This window comes from Equus caballus, chromosome 8 (genome assembly GCF_041296265.1).
Source record: "Equus caballus isolate H_3958 breed thoroughbred chromosome 8, TB-T2T, whole genome shotgun sequence".
NCBI classification, from domain to species: domain Eukaryota; kingdom Metazoa; phylum Chordata; class Mammalia; order Perissodactyla; family Equidae; genus Equus; species Equus caballus.
This window is the reverse complement of record NC_091691.1, coordinates 87,207,479-87,227,671: the sequence shown is the minus strand read 5'-3', so window position 1 is coordinate 87,227,671 and position 20,193 is coordinate 87,207,479. Positions and strand designations below refer to the sequence as shown.

The 20,193-nt window shown below is 47.5% G+C and overlaps 1 protein-coding gene across 5 annotated transcripts in view; it reads right to left on the bottom strand.

Moving 5' to 3' along the window:
• TNFRSF11A (TNF receptor superfamily member 11a) overlaps positions 1 to 17,662 on the bottom strand; it is a 51,326-nt gene extending 33,664 nt beyond the window's left edge. For 4 of the 5 annotated variants that reach the window (XM_023647933.2, XM_023647934.2, XM_070275805.1 and 1 more), the window contains exon 1: positions 17,500 to 17,657. In XM_023647933.2, the coding sequence (XP_023503701.1) occupies positions 17,500 to 17,574 (75 nt within the window). In that variant the 5' untranslated portion in view covers positions 17,575 to 17,657. Of the gene's footprint in view, positions 1 to 17,499 lie in introns of all 5 variants that reach the window. The other variant, XM_023647935.2, reaches the window with a different exon arrangement.
• Positions 17,663 to 20,193: the final 2,531 nt, after the last annotated feature.

Sequence of the window (20,193 nt, the reverse complement as noted above, 5' to 3'; positions counted from 1 at the left end):
GGTCAGAGTGACCTACTGACAAATGCTGTCACTTGTCCATTTCTCAGAATGTCTTCTTTCTCAGCTGGCTGAGAAGACAGGCCAGAGAAGGTCAAAGTTTCTCCCCTTACAAATGTGTCAGTTAGTGAGTCAAAATGCAGACCCTCTAAATTGAGATGTTCTGGGAGATCTTTTCGGTTTTGCCCCTTTCTTAGCTCCTTTTCCCCAGAAGCTTCCAGATGCCCTTCTCTCTTTTATCTAGCTTTCTAATCTGGATCGTGGCACAGTCAGATGTCTGTTAATGGAAAGAAACACCCCACTGTCATGCTTCTCTGTTCAAAGTTCATAACTGGAGTAGAAATGATAACAGGAGTCACTTGTAGCCCAGAAGTCAGAAGGCAGGTTTCTATGGAAAAAAGAAAAACTAGGGGCTGGTCCTGGGGCATAGTGGTTAAGTTCAACACACTCCACTTCGGTGGCCTAGGTTCATGGGTTCGGATCCCGGGCATGGGCCTATATCATTCATCAGCCATGCTGTGGCAGTGACCCACATACAAAATAGAGGAAGATTGGCACAGATGTTAGCTCAGGGCTAATCTTTCTCAAGCAAAAAAAAAAAAGAGGAAGATTGGCACAGGTGTTAGCTCAAGGTGAATCTTCCTCAGCAAAAAAATAAAGAAAAGAAAAAGAAAATACTAAAATAAAGGCTGACATGCCAGAATGTAGGAATTTAGTGGAACAAAGGTAGAGGCCTGGAGAATATGGGAAGAGGGCAGCATGGTCCTGGAGAGCTGGTGAAGAGGGAGGAAGGGCCTGGCCAGGCGGCCCCACCGGTTCAGACAGGGTGGGCTTCAGGACGGGAAGATTTTTCTATCCAGGGCAGCTCTCAGAATGGCGCTTCCAGTTTGGCCTGGACAGAAGAATGCCTGACATTTCTTTAATAAAATTATCTATGTTTCTACAATTTGAAGAAAAGGAAAAAAAAAAAAAGACAATTCTAAGCTTTAATGTCCTCACCTGTAAAATGGGGCTAATAATTGTGCCCATCCCACCACAGTGAGGATCAGATGCGATAATTCATGTAAATGATGTAGCATTGGCAAGTGGCAATCCTCAATAAAAATTAGGCTCTGCATCCTCATTTTGATGCTAAAGACCTTTCTAGGAGGCTGCTGGGAGAGTGAAGTGAAGTGACCGCATGAGTCACTCGGCACAGTGGCCCCCACCGCGGGCAGGCAATGGCGGGGGGATGCCAAGGTGCACACCTGTGCAGAATTAGTGAGCATATGTTACTCAGATCATTCCCTGAGGAGGTAAAGGGGAAAGAGTGTTACCAGGAAGGGGAAGGAGGGTGGGAGAGAGAGAACGGGACCCGTAGAAAAATTCTGAGGGCCTGACAATTTTCCTGAGCGCACCATCCCGCTTCCTTTGAATTTGGCTCTGATGCACAGGAGGTGATGGCAGAGTGTTTCAGCTGGGCGACTGGAAAAAAATGTTGTTAATCAAAGAGGTCTATTTTTTTTTAAAGTACGTTCAGTTTCACATAAAGAAGCGCTTTCTCGTGGATTGCAGCCGTGACAAGCGGTCCAAGTCATTTCAGCGGTTTTCTGTCTGGGGTTCAGTCAGTGGGGTGTGCCGCGCTCGGGCGAGGGCACAGGCAGATCACTCAGGGTGTCTGCTGATAAAGCGGCTACAGATGCTATCTGGCAGGGGTTCTGTGAACTAGGACATAATCGAGTCATGACCAAATGCCCTTCCAGACATTCTCATTCTAAATAAACTTAACAGAATTTCAAGCTTACAGATTTACAGAGAAACTATCACTCATTTTTCTTTTGTACAAACCAAAGCTTCACATTTCATGCTTTAGAACATTCCATGGGCACCTATCAAGATAGTATAAATTAAAGAGACAAAGAGAATAAAGGGGCAGCTTTTGGGGCTCTCCTGTGCACCCCAATAGATCACCTGGCACACTCCCTGAGCTGTATTCACACCACCCGGGACAGCACTGAACTACAGAACATGTTAAAAACTTGGAGACCCCACATTATACCAGCCAGGTGCTTGGCCTAAGTCCTAACAGAAGCAGACACAGGAGCAGTGGGTTTAATCAGAAAAACTCCCTGAGTGTTTAAAATACAATTAATTTCATGGAAATCTATTTTACACGCAGCTCTTGGTAAAACAACTCTGTTGCCAAAAGTGAAGGCTCAAGTATTCTCTGATTGGTACTCTCTCTACTGGTCTCATTGAATATCACAAAGATGAATCAACTCCCTCCCCACATAGAGTTGATTTACTCACTCGCAAATATTAGAGCAAGGCCAGTCATTCCTTTGCCTGAGTCATTTGCTTTTATCTTGTAAAAACGATTTTCACATAATTATAGTCAGAAGATAAATTTCGGTCTAGTCTAGGGTTTAAAAATAGAAAGCATCAATCTCTTAAAAGCTCTGCTATCATCACATCTTCAAAGCTGTCTGTTCTGAGCTCTCATATATTTGTGCAAGGGACTGGTTTCGTTCAGGACTAAAGAAACTAGCCTGTCCCTGTCCTCTCAAGGCATTTAGCCCCAGATGACAAGGCACAGATAGAGAGGAAAGAAAGCTGTAACAGATAGAGACCCACAAGACAATGCAAGAACTGGTGCACTGGAAAGCTCGGAGTTTCACTAAGTCCCTGGATTCAACCCTCTCTGGTCCTGTAGAGGGAAGGAGAGAGAGCAGCCTGGGACACACTGACTGGTGTCTGCATCTTCCGTCTCTGCGATTGGGAACGAGTCAGAGGGAGGTGCACAAAGCCAGGAGGGCAGGGGCAAGGGGCAGAGGCAGAGGGGGTAGAAGTGGAGGGAGCAGTGGGAGATCTGGGGAGGTGCCGGCTCAGGGGCTGGTGCTGAGGCCCAGGGGTGCTCTGACACTGGGAAGGGGAGGGGCTGCGTCAGGGCCCTGAGGATAGGGCAGGTAGGTGGTAATAGGAGAAAGGGAGGGTCTTTTTTTTAGCGGCATCATGACACATATTGCAAAGAATAGTGGAATGAGAAGGCCAATAAGAAGGTGCCAACTCCTTTTAGACAATGCACAGTATCTTATGGAGGGAAGAACCATGTTAAGAGTTGTGTGAGCAGACGACAAAGTCGCGTGTCTGGATCTTGCAGGAGGCAAAGAAAGTAGCTCACTTCAGGGTGGTGAGAAGGGGCTGTCTCCCACTGGGAAACATTGAATTTGGCTCTTTTTATGCCTGTCCTTTAAACGCTATTTTTTTTTTTTTAACTTTGGGGTACTTTAATTAAAAACTTCTTTTTATTGCGGTAAAATATATATAACAAAATTTGCCATTTTAACCATTTATAAGTGTACGTTTCAGAGGCATTACTTACATCACAATGTTGTGTCACCATCACCACTACCTATTTCCAGAACATTGTCATCATTCCAAACAGAAGCTCTTTTAACCATTAAACAATAGGTCCCCACTCCTCCCTCCACCTAGCCCCTGGTAATCTCTATTCTACTTTCTGTCTCTATGAATTTGACTGGGTACCCCATATAAGTGGAATCATATATTTGTCCTTTTGTGTCTTATTTCACTTAGCATAATGTCTTCAAGGTTCATCCATGTTGTAGCATGTATCAGAACTTCATTCCTTTATATGGCAGAATAATATTCCATTGTGTGTATAGACCACATTTAGTCTATCCATTCATCTTCTGACTGACGCACACTTGGGTTGTTTCCACCCTTTGGCTATTGTGATGCTGCTGCAACGAGCGTTGGTACACAAGCATCTATTTGGGTCCCTGTCTTAAATTCTTCAGAGTCTATACCTGAGTCATATGGGAATTCTATGTTTAGCTTTTTGGGGAACCATCAAACTGTTTTCCATAGCAGCTACACCATTTTAATACATTCCCACTAGCAATGCACGAGAGTTCCAATTTCTCCATGTCCTCGCCAACACTTGTTATTTTCTGTTTTTTTGGTAACAGCCATCCTAATGGTTGTGAAGTGGTCTCTCCTTGTGTTTTTGATCCTCATTTCCCCAATGACTAATGATGTCCAACATCTTTGCATGTTCTTATTGGCCCTTTGTATATCTTCTTTGGAGAAATGTCTATTCAAGTCCTTTGCCCATTTTTTTATGAGGTAATTTAATTTTGCCTGGACCTGTTCACAGGACTTGATTCAGCTGTTAACAGCACTGACTCGTCATATAGGACACGAGTGGTATCAGAGAGCTGGAGGACCCTTGGGTTCATTTTCACCATCTTGAAAGAAATCCTTGACTTTCCTGCTTAAGAAAAATGCTCCCACTCTAAACAGCATCACTGCGTGGTTCTCTAGAAAACACCCCAGGAGATTCAGCATTTAAGTAAGACATGCTGAGTGAGTTTACAACCTAACAGTGAGACAAAATGAATCTACATCCATTTATTCCTCGCATATTAACTGAACACATGCTATGTGCCAGAGACAATTTTATGTTCTGTGGATACAGTAGATGGATGCTAGACACGGTCCTCGCTTACAGTCCACGGAGAAGAGCGACAATAAACAAACACGTATTGAAATCTGGTTGTAATGACTGTGATGAAAAAATAAAACAGGATAAAAAAGGTGATGGGATTCTGACGGGGAGCCTCTGTGATAAGATGACATTCAAGCGGAGACCTGCATAGGGTGAGGGGACAGCCAAATTGACAGCAAGTGTCAGGAGGAGGAGCACTCCAGGAGGACATAAAAAGTTGGTGCAAAGGCCCTGGGAGGAAGTATGCATGGCTTGATCAGGAATAGCAAGAAGGCCTGTGTGACCAGCGCAGTGAAGGAGGGGAGTCGAGAAAGTCACACAACCGATCACAGAATTTATCCAGCTTGTGAGTTAACATGCACCACAGCACCAGGACTGTGTGGCACTGACTTTTGGTTCATATTGGACATTGCTGATACGCCATAAAGCTTTAAATAGTCAGCAGTTCATGCTATTTCCTTTACCAGCCAGGAATTACAACATCTGCCATAAGATATTTTTAACTGTGATAAAATACACATAACATAAAATTTACTATGTTAACCATTTTGCCACAAGATAGTTTTGGAGATATTATGCACAGAAAAAAACCTGACTTAGGTCAGGTTGGATTAAAAAAAAAAACCTTAAAAATGTAGAGTAACTATGGCCTATTAGAAATCTTGACATAGTCACCATTTTGATTTCACAAACTGTTAAACAACTGTCTTTCTAAGCTATATTCAAGTTGCTTCTTATGGACTCCTCAGCATTTCTTCCCTGATCACCTTGATTCCAGATAAGCTCCTTAAAGAAAGTAAAGAGTTCTCTACTTATGCAGACAGGAGCCTATCAAAGGTCTGTTGATTTTTGCTCAACTCTCTTTCTTACCTTCCTCACAATGCATTTATTATCTCTGCTCCTAGAAAAGAAAACATGTGGCCCAAAGGAAAATGAAGAAACAACCTTGCATTTCAAAACTTTAATTGCAAGTTTCTTTGTCTTCCAGAAAGATAAAGAGTGAAAAAAATGAAAAAAGTTTGCAGCTGTGGGCTACTTGAAAGGAAAGTGCAAGGAAGGTTTGTTTCCTAAACACAGTAATTAGGATGGCTTTGTCCTTACCTTATCATTCACAGGCTCCAGTGAATGCCCCTTTATTCTCCCAGTGCAAAGGCGCTTTTTTTTTTTTGTGCCATTCTTGGATTTTTTTTTTTCTTTCATTCATTTGAGAAGAGAGCTGCTTTCTCTTCTTTCCTGTAGTAAATGTCAACGACACCTATGCTCCCAAGACCACACTGGTCTGCTGGAGGCCAAAGCTCCTTCTGGGCTCTGCCTCCATTCTGGGGGTGCACCAAGCTAATAAGGCCATGAGCCCCCAAAGTGGCCACGGAAGGGACCAGACTGCCCCTGGCCCTCAGTAAAGTCCAGTGCTTCTCAAATGTGCATAGAATCACCTGGAAATCGTATTAAAACACAGATTCTGATTCAGTAGACCTGGGGTCGGGCCCCAGATTCTGCATTTCTAACAAGCTCCTGGTGATGCTGGCGCTGTTGGCCTTTGAGTAGCAAGGTCAGAGAGTATGTTAACGACCAAGAGATGACAGTAAAGACCAAGATGAGGTCCGGCTTCTCAACAAGGTTCCCCATGCCTCCATGCACGTCTCCTGCCTTTCCCTCAGCAGCCCTGCCCAGCATCCTCGGCCTAGAACACACTGCAGCCCTGGCCCTCCATTTCTTCCAGCCAACTCTTGTGCTCCTACTCAACCTTCAGGCCCCTGTCAACTACGAGGCTGAAATGTGAAATTACTGATCTTGACCATTTGGGTTTAACCTAAAATCTCCCTCATACGTAGACTGGGGAGACTTATGCTAGACGGTTCCATATCCACCTGGACTTCCTCTTGTCCTTGTCTCTTCCATGCTCTGCGGTTGCTTCTTGTTTGCTTGATCTTCCTGGTAGACTGCAAGCTTGCGACTGGGCCCTCAGCACACCACCCATCTTCCCCAACTCACCTGTGCCCAACATCTGTCTCTAGATGTCCCCACAGTGCTTTCAGAGTCACCCTTGCTCAGTGTCCTCCATTAACTCTGTGCTCACTGGCATTCCACGCCCCCAACCTGGTTTTGCATCACCTGTGCCTGCTCATCACCCATTGCTCACCACAAACCAGTCTACTGACCACACCCACTCACATGCCACCCCGCCCCGGAGCTTTGCTCATGCTCTCCCTGTCTTCATCTTCATTGTCAATCCAAATGCCAGCCCTCCCTCCCTCCCAGCTTGGCACACATCCAGCCTCTCCTGAGGAGCCTTGCCTGGGGACTCTGGCCCATGACACCCTCCAGCCTTCCTGACATCCTACCATGCATATCACATGTATTCCACATCTTAATATCCTCCAGTGTCCTCATGTGGCCACATCTAGGGACTTTGACTAGATTAGAAACTCCCTGAGGAGAATGATGCCTACATCCATGTTCCCTGAAGAACCAAGCAGTGCTGGCTACTGAACAGGCGGCCACAAGACACTGGACCCAGATGGAGAATGCACTGCAGCTCCTCACAGTGGCTGGCATGGGGGCCCAACACCCTAGTGGCCTATGTAGCCTCGGGAGTAATCGTTATCACGCTGGGCATGCTCCATCTGTCTTGCTTTTCAAGACCTTAAACCCCACATCCAGTGCATCCCTGGACTCTTGAACTTGTCCCTCTTCTTCCTTTTTTCTTTGATTAACACAGTTGATCTCCACCTTCTCTTATTTCAGCCACAAGTGACCTAAACTCAGTCAACTAATATTTATTCAGTACCTGTTAGTAATGCTCTATGCCGGGTCTTCTCCTCCACTCCCATGTTCACAGACCAATTCTTCTCAATCAATAACATGCATAAGAATCACCTAGAAATCTTGTTAAAAATGCAGATTCTGGGGCTGGCCCCGTGGCCGAGTGGTTAAGTTCGCGCGCTCCGCTGCAGGCGGCCCAGCACTTCGTTAGTTCGAATCCTGGGCGTGGACATGGCACTGCTCATCAGAACACGCTGAGGCAGCGTCCCACATGCCACAACTAGAAGAACCCACAACGAAAGAATACACAACTATGTACCGGGGGGGCTTTGGGGAGAAAAAGGAAAAAATAAAATCTTAAAAAAAAAAACAAAAACCTTATAAAAAAAAAAAATGCAGATTCTGATTCAGTAGGTCTAGGGCGGGGCCCGAGATTCTGCACTTCTAACAAGCTCCCAGGTGATGCTGATGCTGCTGGTCTTTGAGTAGCAAGGTCAGAGATTACGTCAAAGACTAAGAGCCAGAACTTTCTCATATTCCCAAACACTGCACAGTCATCTCCATCTATATAATGTACATTGAGAACCGCCCCTCCTATCGCTGGATACAGACACCACTTATCTTGAGTGGGAGTGAGGGAAGAATTGGCCCATCCGAAACACCTGCGTGCAGGCACTCTGTCAGAGACTTGACTTTCCTTATTTTCCTGCATCCTCACAAAGAGAGGGAGCACCTTGCTCCAATGGTTAGTGATAAGGTGACTGGAACAATGCTGGCATGTTGCAAATGCTCAAATTCTTGTTAAAATAATGAATAATTTTTCCTGAAGGACCATTGTGATCTCATAACTTCCCTTTACAGAAGGCTCTCATAGTTTCCTTGTAGTTCTGAATCAAATTCACCCTCCCAAGCCCGGACTGGGAAAGGCTCCACCAATTTGGGGCAAAAGTAGAGATTCCCTGGGGGGAGGGGTTGCAAAATCAAGATTCGAAATCTCTTCCTGAGCTCAAATTCTCTTTTTCAGTAGGGACAGAACAGAGTTCTACCTAAGTAACACACAACACAGCTGCTCTGGCCCTTTACGTCTGTCACTCCCACGTGGGAAGGGAGGGCCTCTCTCCTGGAGGAGGCCCCTCTCACGAGGCCCCTCTGGACTTGCTCTCCAGCCACGGAGGAGCAGGGCACCCATCACTTTGGCATTTCCTCACCTGGGAGGACCACTCTGCACCCTTAAGATGACAACCAGTTGGTTGTGCATTCTGATGCTTTGGTCACTTCTAATTTTACACATAAAGAGGGCCTCAAAGACCTGGTCACAGGAACCCCATCTGGGGCTTGGAAAACCTCAGCCCATCAGAAGGGGGCAATTTTTTATGGTTTCATTAAAAAAATGTGCAAACTTTGTGACCATTAGAAATTAAATGGTTAAAGTTTAAGACAGAGATTCCAACTGTGTTCCCACTGAATTTAATTGCCCCCATATCTTATACTCCCTTGTCATAGGTTTGGGGGTCTCTTTCGGATTTCTTGCCCCCGAGCATTAGTAACCCATGTTATTCTTCTCCACACAAACTCCCCTGGCAGCTCGCTATCTCCCTCGAGTAAAAGCTCCAGACGTGTCAGTGACCCAGAGGCTATATATGTCTGACCCTCTTTCTTATTCCAATTTCTCTCTCTACTTAGGGGAGAGCCTTTGAAGAAACGTCATTGAAAAACCATTAGTAATAGAAATGATTTAGATTTGCGCCGTGATAGAGACATCAAAAGAGGAGCGCAGGGCGCTTGGGCGGAGAGAGGAGTTCCCAAATTCACTGTAAACAGAGTAATACTAAGACATGAGGGGCCTTTACAAATATGATAGAACTCCATGCAGCGGCTCACGGTACGCTGCCCGGGGCTCGGGGGCCTTGTCTCCATCCCACCTGCCCCATCCAGCGCAGAGCCTGGCAGGTGGCGGAGTAGGGTAAACACAGCCGTGAATGCCTGGACAGGTGCGGGAGCAGCGCTCCAGCACGGCGGCGGAGTACACTTTACTTCTGGGGGGGGGGGGGGAGCACCGAGGAGTCAGAGATGTCTTTGCTTCAGGAAGTGGCAGAGATGATTCAATATGTCACATTCCTTTTCCTCCTGAGTCAGGGATCAACTGGTGCACAGACCCTGGGCTGAGTGCTCAGGGTGCCTGTTTAAACTCCATTAGCCTTAAAGTCACAGCATTTTTCTTTCTGCTTAATAGTTAATGACAGAAAGTCCTCAATGGGTATCTGTCCTCGAGCAGAGCCCTGCGAACGCAGACTGGTTACGACATTTCCCCAAACACTAAAAGGCGTGCTTCCATCCCACCATTCCCGGAGGTTCTTTCTCTGGTTCTTTCCCCATCATACAGTTGACTTTATAAGCAGTTTACCTGAGGGCTTAAGACCATGCCACTGGAGCAGACGCCTGGGAGGAGTTCCAGCTCTGCCACTATGAGCTGTGCCAACTTGGCCAAGTTACTTAGCCTCTCTGTGCCTCAGTTTTCTCATCTTCTTGGCAAGGTGGAGTGAGGATTAGAGATAATCTGTGTAAAGCATCTAGCACATGCCTGGCACACGGGAGAGATCCAACAAATGGCAGGTACTTTTACTATGTTAATCATAGATCTGAATTTAGAGCCAAGCTCAAAACCATTCTGTGGAATCCCACAGTCTATAGCAGTGGCTTTCAAACTTAAGCGTGCATCAGAATCCTCTGGAGGGGTTGTTAGGCCAGACTGCCGGGCGCCACCCCAGAGTTTCTGATTCAGCAGGCACAGGGTGGGGCCCAAGAATGTGCATTTCTTACAAGTTCGCAGCTGCTGCGGATCCTGGGTCCAGGGGCCACATTCCCCATGGGGCAGAGTCCCAACTCCTAGGTTTGTTCACACAGCCCTTCACGACCAACCAGCGGCCCCCTCCCTGGCTGGCCTTACCCTTATCTGGTCTCTCTGGCCAGCCCTGGGCTCCAGACATGGCACGGGACTCAATTTTCTCCTGCTTGTCCCCACCTCTGCCCCTTCGCTCTGCCCTCAGAATCATACCCGTCCTTCCAGTGCCAGATCAAGCACTACCTGCCCACTTCCCCACTGCAGTCCTCTGTCCCTTCGGTGCTCCTGCAGCTTCTCGCTCCTTCCTCTTTTGTAGGGCTTTTGACCCATGTAACTAATGCAAGGGACGGAGACCGGGAGGTCTCGTCTTCCCCCCTAGATGGGGAGCTCTTCAGGTCAGAGGCTGCGTGGTCTAAGTCAGATGTTTCCCACAGTGCCTTAGGGGCTTTTGTTTGTTTGTTTGTTTGTGGATTTTGCTAGTAAGTGCAAAATCAGTATCCACCGAATTGAAAGGAAAAAAAGCTGACAGAGAGGCTAAAGGAACTAGAATGAATAACCCTGGGCAAGGGGAAGTTGTGGGCGAACAATCTTCAACAATAGAAACATTAAAATAAAGAAGACACTGGCCAACTGATCTTTACCCCTATGAAAGAACAAATTTGAGGAAATGGGGTCAAATTGTGACATATTAGATGCAGGTCTGCTATAGGGAAGTTCCTGACATTGGGAATTAGTAAATGATGAACCAGATTAGCGGATGTGAATAATCTCGACTAACCTTTAAAAATGGTGCAGATTCTCAATTACCCTGCAAGTTCTTAGATGCCATGCTGCTTCACACCTTGGGGACAGAGTTGAGCAATGTGAAGGGCCCTTGACAGGTTCTTTTCAACTGGAGAGGAGTTTGGCTGCTGTTTGTGCTACTTAATGATACACTTTGCAGTTAGTTGCTAACTACATTAGACAAAGTAACAATTTTTTTCTTTTTGAGGAAGATTAGCCATGAGCTAACTGCTGCCTCTCCTCCTCTTTTTGCTGAGGAAGACTGGCCCTGAGCTAACATCCGTGCCCATCTTCCTCTACTTTATACGTGGGACACCTACCACAGCATGGCGTGCCAAGCAGTGCCATGCCCACACCCAGGATCCGAAGCAGCGAACCCCGGGCCGCTGAGAAGCGGAACATGTGCACTTAACCGCTGCGCCACCGGGCCGGTCCCAGTAACAAATATTTAAAAAAAAATCAATACCTTAGGGAAGTGGTTCACTTCCCACTTGGGGGATATAATGAGAACCCAAACCAGCAAACGCGGCGGTGCTAATAGGATTTATGCAACACCACACGTCTTCCCTTCCCACTTGCCAGGTTTAACCATCACATTCATGAAAAGTTGAGAGTTTTTCTTCCTCATTTTTAATGGAAAGTCTTCAAATTTCTGGTAGCTGGAGGAAGTGGCTCTTGCACCCTTAACACTGAACAGGAAATGTAATAAGTTATTATTACTCTGACGAACTGAAAGGGCAGTTTTTGCAGTCAGTTTTTCTCGCCCCTTGAAAACCTGGCAGCTCTGACTTCGCTTGTGTCACACGGGCTCCTGTGTCACCAGCTGGGCTAGGACTTTTTCGGGTGGCGGCTGGGCAGAGAGGGAGGGAAGCCCTCCTGTGAGGCACTAGCAATCCACCAGGAAAACGTGTTTTCTGCAAGCACGTAGTTTTCGCCGAGCTATGGGTCCAAGGTAAACACTGCTTCTGTGGGGGGCAGGTGACATATCTGAGGCCAGTGTGGGAAGACCCCGGGTCAGGTCACACCTGCTCTGACGCTGGACCCTCTGGGGGTCACTGGCTGCTTATCTCTCTTGAGTCCTGAGTTTTAGAGCTCTGCCTACATCCTGAACTTCTGATTCAAAGATACCTTTACGTCAGGAAATGGCTCTAAATTCCAGAGCACACCAATTTCCTGCGGATCCCAGCACCTTGGGCCTTTCAGCTTGTTTACCTCTATACGGTCTGAGGAACATCGTCTCTACCGCCCAAGAAAATAAAACAGCTGAGGTTCAAGAGCCTAAACTTCATCCTTCTTTATTGTTTGTTTGGGGGAAAAAATCCTTTTTCACTTGAACCTGAACAACATTTGGATTTGGATTAACACAGAAATTTCCTTAATAAACTGAAAAATACAATTCAATGGTCAGCTATTTGTTCTGATATCTACCACATCTTTTTTTCTTTTAAATAACATGTCCAACCACATCCTTTGCCCCTGTATTGTGGGCACCGAGCACAGCCCTGCTGGCTCTGAAATCACTCCTGTAGGTGGCTTCTCCTTTCTCTCACCACTACACCGACCTGATTCAAGCCTTTACTAGCTCCTCCCCGAACCAGGGCAGTGGCCTCCTTACTGTCCCCTCAGCCCACCCCGGGGCGCTCTTTCCCATAACACACAAACCAGAACACACAAATCTGATCGTGTCCCTCCTGAGCCCACAATTCTTGGAGATAAAAATCTAAACTATTTCGCTTGCCCTCAAGGCCCCCGAGCACCGGCTCTGGCTCCCTCTCCCCACGTTCCCTGGAGTCCAGGAATGCTGTCCTTTTTAGAGTTGCCTGAAAACTCTGCACTCCGTCATGCCTCCCTGCTGTTCCCACCATGAGGGCACTAGCCACGCCTGAATCTCCAGCCGAAAAGCTGCTCTGTTGTCCCTCTTTACAAGCTTTATACACACACAACTGCACAGTAAGGAAGAACGTGGTATTTTCCCCGACACTTTCAGGCGGGTTAAAGCGCTCCTTGTCGTGGGTGCCCACACTTTGGAAATGCTTCCAGGACACATGTGTCCTACCGTACATGTCTAGACTGTGCTTCCTGAAGACGGGCTGTGCCCAGGGCTCTGCCTTCCTGGCCACCTGCGCGTGCCACCTGGCGGAGGTGCTCACTTTCTTGAAATAAATGACTACACACATTGAACACAAATCCAGTTTTATTTCTCACTATGGAGTGCCCTGCCCTGAATGTGAAAGCCCACAGAAATCAAAGGCTGAAAGTTGATGGTGGCCCACAAAACAAATACAGATATAAAGTTATCATCGCTCTTCCGTCAAGAATGGGTTTCAAACTGCTGACTGCGGTGCTGTCGTGGGAACAGCAGCGCCAGCCAGCCCCTGACGACTGAGACAGAGGGGAAGCCGGCCGGGGGGAGCGCTGGCAGGCTGTGTCCCCGGCAGGAAACAGACTGAGCATGTCTCTTGAAATGAGGACAGAAGATACAGGCCGGTGTGTAATCTTGCTCACCGCCTACTCAGCATTAAACCTCATAAGCTCACCGAGAACTTCAGACGGACCAGATCTTCTGTTTTGCTGAAGCCCACTGCCTCACTCTTGGTTTCTCAGGCTCAGTGCTTTGGGGTGGAAAGCATGAGTTGAGCTTAAACTGTTTCTAGCAGTGGATCCTGTAGGAAGCCCACGCTTTGCAACCAGAGGGAAACAGAGAGAAGGTCAACAACTTTCTACAAACCACGTGGAGAACCTAAAGACGCTTGGAGGGAAAATCACCTGCTGGGCAAAATCTTACCCATGCCAGCTCTGGATGCCTGGAGGTGGGGTCAGGGAGCTGTGTGTGCCATCATGCATGCTTCCCTTGTGGGTTGGGGTCAGGACACTGCAGAGAGACAGCAGACAGGTCCTGGGTGGCCACCTGGCCAGAAGGTGTATGCCCTAGGGAGTGAAACACCTGTAGAGCTGATGACCATGGGAGGAGGCACACCCACACTGGCAAAAAGAACAGCCTAGACAGCATTCCTAGTCCACTGGACACATTATGTGGGAAAAACACTAATATTTTTTTCCATGCACTTCAAAAATAGAAAAATACAATGGGGGAAATTTTAATACTGACATGGCAGATAAAGTTCACGCAGCACCTTCTTAAAACAACACTCTGCAAAGGAGGGCCTGCTTTGGAACTCCCCTTTTCATGGCCTCATAAAGCACTGATTTATTGACCTTCGAAGATACACCTTTATTGTTTCAGTTTTCCTGGTGTAAGAATTGCTGGTAGATAACTGAAAAAGCAAGCTCACATTTCCTTATCAACACAGAGAATGTGTTCATATTACAGATTTGCCATTTTCGGGGAAAGTGGTGGGAAGGAAATAATGTTAGGGGGAGGCATTTGAAACATCTGTTATCAACCAAGTGAACTAAAAGGCCACTGATCTACATGGCTGTGGTTCTCAGAACAAAGTGTCTTCCCTCTAGGATGGGATGGGGGCAGGGAAACGGCCAGGGCAGGTGCCCAGCACCCACCTGCCCTCTGGTCCCAGCTCCACCCTCGGGGATTTCCTCTGCGGGGTCTCCCCACAGGCCTGTCCTGGGCCCTGCAGCCTATCTGTTTCTGAAGAGTCTACCTTACCAACTCAATAAGGGCCATACAAGAGTTATCTCGAAAACTATAAATGTTTAATGCCCCATCTGTTTGGTAGGGTTTCCTGAATTAAGTGCTTTGTGCTATCTATAAAGTCATAAAAATGTGAGTTTTTTTTTTCTTTTTTGGCAAGATTCCTTTAGGCCTAAACATACTCACGCCATCCTCTCGGCTAGAAAGCTTTCTTCCTCAAGTACCTCTTAGAGTCATTCCTTCTCTGACCCTTGATTTCCTCCCCATCCTCCAAAGACCACGGCAGAACCCCCTTCCTCCAAAAGTCCTCCCCATTCCTCCAGCTATACTCAGTCTCTCCGGCTCTTGGCACCCTCTGCGCCTCTCTTATCACAGGCTGCTTCACCCGTCTGGTCCTCTCGACTGGACTGTGACCTGTGAAGACAGCTATGTCTTCGTCTTGTTTCTCACCAGCACCATGTTTTATGTACCATCAATGTCTGCTGGCCTGGCTATGAATGGATTTGCCCTTAGGTCTTGGATACCTGGAATTAACCTGGCTATGTATAATCAATTATCTAATGAAAACAGTGTGCTTCTATTATTTTCTTACTTGGAACAAACCAAACTAGCAACACAAAAACTTAAAATGTTTTATCTGTAGGCAAACACTCTTTTTATGGATGAAAACAAATTCCCTCACAAATACAGGCGGACAGAGATATAATCACCGAAATGTTTGAAAAGGCAAAACACCTAGCCTTTCCAGGTAAGTTTAAATCTATTTAATATAGTGTAAATGAAACTAGATACAATGCTTGCAGATAAAGCACTTTCTAGAAGCTGTTTTTGCCAAGTATTTTACAAAACCAATCCCCTGCCCCTAATAAGCAGTTCTTCAAGCCTTGCCCGGTGTGTGATGAAGAAAATCAATAGACAGCCAATGCAATTCCTTTTTTTTTGAACTAATAGAATAGGTTGGCCAAAAAAACAGTAATTGAATGCACACAGTGCCTATAACCGCAGTGTCGCTTCTGGAGATAATAACGTGATACTACATCTAGCTCCACCTCTCAGAGTGGATGGATTTCCACTGGGGAGATTGGGCACAAACCCTATCATTTGATTAGAACTGTCCCAATGGCATTTGATTGCTTCCTGTCGAGGTATGATTGAAAAATGCACATAATTCAAGTGGTCTAAAGGGAAGGGTAACAGCACTTGTTGAAAGGTCTCTCCAAAAAATAAATTTGTTTCGCTAGCATTTGTTGTTATTATTCGAGCCTACTGTACCTTATGCATAGATGTGGGCAGTTTCTGCAATAGCAACGTGAGACGCTCTTTAAAACCATATTCTTGGTGTGTTTTTCTCAGGAGGCTGGCTGTTCACTGGAGCTGGTCCTTTACTTCAAATAAGGTAGCACCCTGTCCAACCTGTTGGACACTTAATTAAGCAACACCTCAAGTGCTTAAAATAAAAATTCCACTAGGTTTTTCCGCCTTCGTTTCCCTCAACCAACCGTTCTAGAAGACCCAGACATGTAGGAACGAAATAGGATGAATCTTCACGAGGATGTTCCGCTCCAGCCCACAGCATATTCCTCTTATTTTCGTCCATGCTTTCACCCCAGGCTGGCCTCCCTCCCTCTTCTCAGCCCAAATACAGTTCTACAAGCACCTCTCCTGTGTCTTCACGGGGTTCTGTGCCACCCTGCCAAACAATGTTAACAACAGCTTAAGCCAATTTTAAGAGAAGGGGAATCTGAAACTGCTGAAACCAAGAAAACCACCACCATTTCCCTTGCCTCTGAGGTACTTCCAAGTACACAAGATTTTTATAGTATTTGTGGTGCTGGGCTTGCCGCACTATAGCTCTCCCCCGGGAGGACAAACATCAGTGGCTGGCTTTATTTACTTGGCAGCTGGACTGAGAGATCGGTAAAGAAATTTCTTCTCAGAGGACTGGGCGGCAAGGATCAGGGAAGGTGCTCATTTTCTGGCCCCTCAGCACTCTTCAGGCTGCAGCCCTCTATCAGCCCTGCGGTGCTCCTAAGGGGATGGCCCCTGAGGGGAGCCCCAGGTGCATCCCGGGCTGGGGAGACCCAGAAGGGCCTGGTACCAGGGAGACGAACCACAGCCCCACTGTGGGTGCCTGTCCCGGCCCCTCCCGGGCCGAGCGCACGGAACTGGCTGTTTCGGGCTCTGTACTGACTTGAAGCTCGTGTACCTTGGTTTCTCCAATTGCAAACAGTACTTCGTCCTAACATCATCAAAGAGCTTCTGAGAACACGTGATTCGAGCTATTCAGGGCCAGAACCTGAACTGGTGGACCTTAAACTGTTTTGGTGGGGGGGGGGTGGGGGGTGGGGGGGGGGAGTCGGAACGGAGACACACAAAAAAGGGGAGCATAAAAAAGAAACGTGATGTCAGCTTCTCGGAAGAAACTGCCAAATTCGGTTTCACTGCCCGCTCCGGCCATCCCCGCGAGGCGAGTACTGCTCTAGTCCTCAGATGACCAACGAAGCTGAGGCGGGACAGGGTGCGAGCGAAGCGCAGTTAGAGGGAGTGACCCAGAGCTCCGGGGGACTCGAGGTGGCCCGAAAGGAGAAACCGCATTCGGGGGGGACTGCCCACTGTGGGCCCCGTCGCGGCTTCGCACGGTCTCCCTCGGTGATGCGGTTCGCAGCGGGAAGGGGCTGGCTCTGGGCCGCGGTCTCCGCAGCAGCTACCCTGCGTGGGAACTCCGGACGGGCTCCAGAAACGTTCGCGGAATAAACGACATCATCAAAGCCTGTCCCTAAGCGGGACTTTTAGAAGCGCCGCGTCCGCGGGCTGGGGTCCCGCAGCTCCCCCTTCCGCGCCCCAGAACCGCTCTACTCGCCCTATCCCTCCTTCCACCGTCCAAGGCGGGGACCGCCTCCCCCGGGTTTCCGCCGTCTCGGTCCAGGTCTCGGGACGTCCCGCAGCCCCGCGCCCCGTCCTGCCCCAGCCCCGGCGGCCGGGCGGCTTCCTTACCTGCAGCGGGCCGAGCAGGGCGCACAGCGCGAGCAGCGCGGGCAGCGGGCGGCGCCGCCGGGCGCGCGGGGCCATGGCGCGGAGGGCCGGGCTGGGGCCGCGCTCTGCGGCCTCTGAGGTCCTGGCGGCGCGACGGCCTGGGGCTTCGGGGTCGCCCCGCCCCGCCAGGCCCCGCCCCGCCCGGGCACCTGTCCCCGCCCGCCCGCGCTGCGCCCCCCTCCGGCCGGGCCTGCCAAGTGGAGCCCGAGCGCGGGGCGCGGCGTCTGCTTCGCGGGCGTGCCAGGGGTCGGGGGCGCTGGGGGCGCTGGGAGCGAAGGCGGCGACAGGGACCCGGGCGCTCATCGCCCCGGACGCCCGCGTGCTCTGCCCAGTGGGCGCGTGAGTTAGCCCGGGAGCTTCCCATCCTTGGCTCCTCGGGTTGCACGCCGCCACCGAGCACCCCCTGCAGAGACAGGGTTGCCTGCGACCTGACCTAGGTGTCTTTCTCGTTCGCAGGCACCGGCCGGCCTGCATCCCAGGCCTCCTGGGCAGGATTACCGGGGAAGGCAGGCGGCCTAGCGGCCCGGCCCCCGCCCAGCGCCCGCCTGGAGCCCGCGCGCTCAGCCCTCCCAGGCGGAGCTTCCCAAAGGTGGATGCGCCACCACCGCGGATGGACGAGAAGAGGCCCTTTACTGGAAATCTCGTGGACTACACTGAAAGGATTACCACAATATCCGTGCAGCATGTTCATAAAATCTCCTCTTTCAAAGTTTACCAGCCAGCAGCCACCTCCTCTTGCTTTTCCTCCAGGCTGCCAGCCACCAGCCTGTCTCCACCCCTACTAGCCAGATGCGGGGACGCAGCACCTGTTGTTGTGGTCCCTTGTTCTTCCTTGCTTAGGAGTGTGTCTTCCCTCACATTCTAGGTCGATGCTGGATGCACATGTATACCCACTCCTTTGTATAGATAACTTTTTGAGTGAAAATACTTGTCCCATGTCAATAGAATGTATTGTTTTGAATTCTTTGAATGCCGCCAACTATCTGCTTGCCTTACTTTTGGAGCAGCACAGGGTGTATCTTAGTGAATATTCCTGTGCACTGGAAAAAACGTTGTCTTCCACCGCTGTTGGGTGAAGTGGTTTACAAATATCAATTAGGTCAAATTGGTTGAAATAACCATATTGATTTTCTGTCTGCTTGTTCTGAAAAAACTGGAAATCTCCAACAATACCTGGATTTGTCTATTTTTCCTTTCAGTTCTCAGTTTTTTCTGCCATGTTTTTGAATTGCTGATTTGAGGCATAAACATTTAGGATGTTTATGTCTCGATGAATTGACCCTTTTATCATAATTACATGTCCTCCTTGATTGGTGGTAAAATTTCGGGTTCTGATGTCTTTGATATTTGTTATACAGCCACTTCACCTTCTTATGAGTAGCATTCACATGGTATATCTCATTCTATCATTTTAATTTATGTTTATTTAAAGTGACAGCATATAGTTGAGTCTTGCTTTTTCATCTTATCCGGTTTGACAATCTCTATCTTCTGACTGGAGTGTTTAGACCATTCACATTTAGTATGATTACAGATATGGTGAAGTTTAAGTCTACTATCTTGCTATTTGTTTTCTATTTGTTCCATCTTTGTTCCTTTTGTCCTTCTTTTGAATGACTTGAGTATTTTTAAGGATTCCATTTTTTCGCCACTGAGAGCTGATTTTATATACCTGCTTGTTTTATTTTTTTAGCTCTGGGTTTATAATATGTGTCTATAACTTATCACAGTCTACCTTCAGATAAAATTCTGCCACCTCTTGTACACTGAGAACCTTAGAACAGCACACTTCCATTTGCTCCTCTGACCTTTGTGCTACTGTAGTCATACTGATTGCTTTGCTTTGTCACTCCCTACTGTGTGGCCTGATTGGTGTACTGCCCAGCTGCTTTTGTGCTTTTTGGAAAGCAATCTTGTAGTGTTGATTAAAAAAATTAAAAGTGAAAATATCCTTTTACAAAGCAATTCCATATCTTGGAATCTAACATATCAATACATAAAGAGAAAGGTACCAGGATGTTTACCTTAGCATTTCTGTAAAGCCACAAAGAGAGAAAACTGTGAATGTGTTTATAGAGAAATGGTAGAAAAAAATTGTGGTCCATCAGTGTAAAATATAATGCAGCTTTTAAGAAAATTAAGTAGTTTTAGAAGATGTCTGTGATATAGTAAGTAAAAGAAGCAAGTTACAGAGCAATATCATCCCATGTTTGTAAACAACAATTATAAACACTTACTTATATAAGCAAAGGAAGTTTCTGGAAAGACAATAATAATAGCAAACACTAATAGCATACCTACACTTACAAATTCATTTACTCCTCACAACAGCCTTGTAAGGATTGCTATTATTAGTCTTATTTTACAGATGAGGAAACTGAGGCACAGAGAGGTTAATAACGTGCCTAGGGTCCCTCGCAAAAAGGTCAGAGCTGGGATTCAAACCCTGGCTGTCTGGCTCTGGAGTGTGAGCCCTGCTTCACTAACCACCAAATTTTTAACATCAGGTGAGTTGCAGAAGGGAAAGGAGAAACTACTAATTTTATTTTTGATGTTTCTAAATTATTTACATTGAGGAAAAGTACTTTTGCATTTTAACTGACAGTTGTGTAAACATGGTAAGTAGATGTTAAAACTCTAAACAAAGTAAGTACA